The sequence below is a fragment of the Marmota monax genome, unplaced genomic scaffold, assembly GCF_021218885.2.
Source record: "Marmota monax isolate L192 unplaced genomic scaffold, Marmota_monax_Labrador192_F-V1.1 WCK01_AAM20220418_F8-fsc00116, whole genome shotgun sequence".
NCBI classification, from domain to species: domain Eukaryota; kingdom Metazoa; phylum Chordata; class Mammalia; order Rodentia; family Sciuridae; genus Marmota; species Marmota monax.
This window is the reverse complement of record NW_026695220.1, coordinates 33189-38148: the sequence shown is the minus strand read 5'-3', so window position 1 is coordinate 38148 and position 4960 is coordinate 33189. Positions and strand designations below refer to the sequence as shown.

The following is a 4960-nucleotide window of genomic DNA, read 5'->3' as shown; positions in this document are numbered from 1 at the left end:
AATTTCATCTTCAAATCTGAAACTTAATTTTGCTGGATATAAAATTCTTGATAGGCATCTGTTTTCTTTCAGAGCTTGAAATATATTATTCCTGGACCTCCTTGCTTTGAGGGTCTGGGTTGAGAAATCAGTTGAGATCCAAATGGTTTCCCCCTATATGTAATTTGATTTTTTTTCTCTCACAGCCTTTAAGGTTTTATCTTTATTCTCTGTGTTAGTCATTCTCATTATAATGTGTGGGTCTGCTGTAATTTTGTACATTCATGGTCTTATAAGCCTTTTGTATTTGATTTTCCTTTTCATTCTTTAGGTTTGGAAAATTTTCTGCTATTATATTACTGAAAAGATTTTGTATTCCTTTGGTTATATCTCTACTCTTTATCTATTTTGATTGCCCTTATATTTTCTCTTTTAATGTTATCCCATAATTCTTGGATGTTCTGTTCAACACTCTGTCAGTGTTTACAGTTTCTCACCCTTGTCTTCTCTGCATGATCAACTCTCCTTTTGAGATCATAAATTTTGTCTTCATTGTCTGAGGTCCTGTCTTCCAAATGGTCTAGTCTGTTGGTGATGAGTTCTATTGAGTTTTTAATTTTGTTTACTGATTTCTTCATTTTGAGAATTTTTTTTCATGATCTCTAACTCTTTATCCAAGTGTTTTTTTCACTTCCTGTATTTTTTCTTTGATTTCACTCCTATACTTTCCTTTACCTCACATATCAATTTAACTGTGTATAATCTGAACTCCTTCTCGGACATTTCTTCTAGTATGTTATCAGTGGCTTCTGTTGTTGAAGCATCTTGGTTTGTTTTATTCCCTTGTTTTTTTTTTTGTTTGTTTGTTTTGTTTTTCATATTGTTAGTGTGTTTTCCCATCTAGAAGTATTGACCTAGGCAGCATAAAGTCTACACTATAGACTTATAGTTTTCCAGAAAGTTTACAGTGCCTTGCCTTTAATGGTGAGACCAATATCAACAGCACCCAGTGCATACAATATATAGCAGTAAACCTAATAGCTCCCACTAAGGCACCTACTGCTTTCTCACATTAAACCAAAATGATGAGTTCAATAACTATCTATAGTACAGACTGAAAATTTGTTAAAATGGTTTACAATTTCAAATGGTGGATGAGAGAACAGAGATAGTGTAGTAGTACCCTATATTCACGAGGGAGAAAGAGAGAAGCTAGAAGTAAATATTCACAGGAAGAGTGGAAGAAGAACCAACAGAGATTGTCTGTTGGTTGGAGAAAAGTTGGAAAGAAAATCCAAAAACAGTATACAAGAAAGAGGAAAAAAGAAAAAAAAATAAAGACATAAGAATACAACAAAAATGCAAAACACCATTCATATATCATTGTCCTACACATTAATGCATATAAACAAAATCCTATATCAAATATAGTAGAGACATTAGTTAATTAAAAAATAAAATAAAATAAATCTTGCTGGAAATTTGAACTGTCCCTGTCAGTCTTTAAAGTTTCTCAGCCTTGTCTCTGACATCACTCAGAATCACCAAACCCAGATCAGCCCTCACAAACCTAGCCACTATCCCACCAATCTGGGCTTCAGATACCTCAGGATTGGCCATCCTGCTATCCCAAGATCTCAATGGTGCTCCTACTTGCAGAGAGACCACTAGGGATACACTCATGCAAAGGAGCAATCCTGAGCTATAGCAGCAAGACAAGGGTCACCAACACTCTCAGCTGGAAGACCTAAGTCTCCTCCAAACCCACAGGCATCTCACACTGGACCTGCAGGTCCTGGCTGGAATCCCTAGAGGCTCTTGTGGTGGTAAACCTTCTTGGCACCTGGGCTGCAGCCCCTGGCTGGTGTTCCAAAATGGGTGCAGCCATGTGCAACCAAACCTGGAGTCTCCCCAGTAGTCCTATAGGCCATGACAGCAGTGGTGGTGGGTGGTTATTGGTAGCAGGCAGCGGGTCAGCAGCACTGGCGACTGCAGTAGCAGCCACAACTGCAGGTGGGAGGGCATTTTCACCAGGTCATCTCTGTGGGTCAGCTGCAGTGTTGGCTTCAGTTGCATCCAGAGAAGTGGTATCTTCTGTGGCAGCAGCAGATGGTCAGCTATAAGGGCAGCAGCACCCAGAAAGAAGACTTCCAGCAACCTTGGACTGGCAGCAGCAGAATCAGAGTCAGCAGTAATGGCAGTAGCAGTGCAGGTAGCTGTTAATTGACAGGAGACCTCCAGTTCAGGGAAGCAACCGTAGAGGTAGCCGAGGCTGTGCTCATAGAAGATAACTCTGGGTAAGGAAGTGGCATCTTTAGCCACAGAGTCTTTGGCAGCAGCGGTATCTGGTGCAGCACGTCTGCCTAAACTAGTTTTTATCCATATAAAATTATTAGAACACTGCCTAGCATATTAAAAATGCTCAAAAAAGATTTGGTTGAAAAAGTCATGATTGGGATTATGTGTTTCCAGTTAATGAGTGACCAAGAGTACTTGAATCCGTAATTTCCTTGTTCAACCAAAAATGAGCTCACATTTTTCCCATTGAAGTTCCAATGGAACCAGATCTACTTGTTTGCAATTTCACAGTCTTGCACAAATAAGTGCTCAATCTGGCAAGCCAGCAGCATTAATCAACTTGTGATCACTGGAGAAGGCTATAAAACCAAGACTCCTTCTGTCTTACCAAAGACATTTTGAGCTGTCCCACATCACTCAAGTAGCTGCATCAGCAATGAAGATATTTTGCATTTTTCTGATCTTTTTCTTCAATGTGTTTTGTGAACTATCAGGTAATATTTGTAATAAGGAAAATATGTGAAGGATAAAATGTTCTTATAAATGCCTTAGTCTAATTCAAATATAAATAAATATATTGTTAGGGGACTACATATGAACTTCTTAAAAGGCAATCTATTTTTTTTTCATAGAAAAAATAAATAAAAACTGATCATTGAGAATATATTGGGAATTTTTTTTTCCTCACGATGTAGCATTGGATCTATGTACTGTGTTGACTTAGGTGATGGGACTATGACTCTTTAACTGCTTTCTACAGCATTTTATTTTAAAATGAAATTTCATTAACTGATATTGTAGCTGTTGAAAAAAAATTGTTTATATAAATAGACTATTTTGTCCATGTCCCTTACCTACCTCACCCACCCCCCTTTTTTTGTACTGGAGATTGATACAGGGGCACTCAACCACTGAGAAACATCTCCAGCCTTTGATTTTTTTGCTTTTGTTTTTGTTTTTTTTTTTGAGACAGGATCTCGCCAAATTGTTTAGGACATCATTAAATTGCTGAGGCTGGCTTTGAACTTGTGCTCCTCCTCTTTCAGGCTCCCACACAACTGGGATAACAGGTGTATGCCACAGCACCTGGCTTTCTTCCCTTTACTTTTGAGGGCTCATCCACAAATTATATATTTAAGGATGTCCTATTTATAAAACATGCTAGTACAAAAGAAATACTGTTAGATAAATAAGAATTTATCTTATGCCAAATTATATGCTAAAAGATCTTCAATAATGTTTCCTGGGCATAATTTTACAACAAAATGGTTAAACTGTATGCAGTAAAGAACTTTTATCTGTTTATCTATCTGGATTAAACTCAAATTTATAATCATAGCTTATTTTTCCTACTTTCACAACAAAAAGCTGAAGACAAAGCAGAAAGACAACGTAAATGTCAACTGGTCCAGGGTGTTTGCAAGCTTAAATGCAACAGCTGGGAATATGTCTTTACTCACTGCGACTTTGAGCCCTGCTGTGTAATTCGGGAATACAGACGCCCTTAGAATAAAGACTGCAGGAACTCATGCAAAGGTATACTATGATTCCAATATATTCTCAATGCTACATTGTAACAATATTATTAATAAAATGAATTTTTACTCTATCCATCTACTTGCAAGTGGGTTTCATCTGGTTTTCTCTATCTTATAATTTAATATTTAATGCTTCTGTTTTTATCATTGTCATAAATGAGCTCATTGTGTTTCCAGGTTTCCACATTCCTCATTAATTTATGTCATAATATTGAATTAATTTTAACATAAATTTCCTTATGAATTATAAAACATCAGTAAAACTTAACATGCAGAATTTAGATTACCTGATGACTATATACTTTACTTAGACCTTCAGCATTTGTATGAATAGTATCAGAAATTGGGAAAGAATTCCGACACAGAGAAAACAAAGAAATTCAGTGAATTTGAGTTTTAGTAGGGATGAATAATTTCTAGTTTTATTACTAGGACAATTTGCTAACAAGTTGATCATTAGGAAATACAGTGAGAAAAACAGATTTGCAAAGGAACATTTGTGACATGTTAAATGTAGTCATTTCTGTTACATATGTGTGTAAGACACAGGAAAGAAAAATAAATTTCAGACATAGATTTGTGGAGCCATTAACTAAAGCTGTGAGGCTAAATAACCCAAAGAAAGGTTAAGAATGAAAAGGAAAAAAAAATGTTTGCAATCCCAAGGAATAACATTTTAATAATGTAAAAAAAAAAGGAAACATAAAGGAGGGTAAGGAAAATCTAAGCAATGAGAATTCACGGTCAGGTTTTACCTTCTCAGTTGATATCTCCCAAATTCAAAACAGGAAAACTTGTTCCTCTCATGTTCTGTCTAATATAAGCCATGAACATAATAAAATGATTTATTTAAGCCATCAAGTTTAAGAGAAGTTAATACATGGAAACATTCACCATAACAGAATCTAACTTTCAGATTGGAAAAGTTGAAAAAAAAAAAAAAAACATGCAAGAATGAATAAATCCTAGGCAGGACCTCTGGAATGAAAGAGTAAGAACTCTGAAAATCTGTTCTTTGACTAAAGCCACAAAATATTGGAACAAAGTTGTTAAATACAACTTTATAATAGTTCTTTGCATTACCCAGACTTGGAAAAAATGCAGTGAACATTATTTTTTAAAAATCCTGAATTCCAGTAAGAGCA

General features: G+C 35.8%; 1 protein-coding gene across 1 annotated transcript; it reads left to right on the top strand.

Annotated features, from left to right (window-relative positions):
* The first annotated feature begins 2713 nt into the window (after positions 1 to 2713).
* Positions 2714 to 3785, top strand: Defb113 (defensin beta 113). The gene is made up of 2 exons (XM_046432601.1): positions 2714 to 2771; positions 3631 to 3785. Exons 1-2 carry the CDS (start codon positions 2714 to 2716, stop codon positions 3783 to 3785), a joined length of 213 nt encoding a protein of 70 aa, XP_046288557.1.
* Positions 3786 to 4960: the final 1175 nt, after the last annotated feature.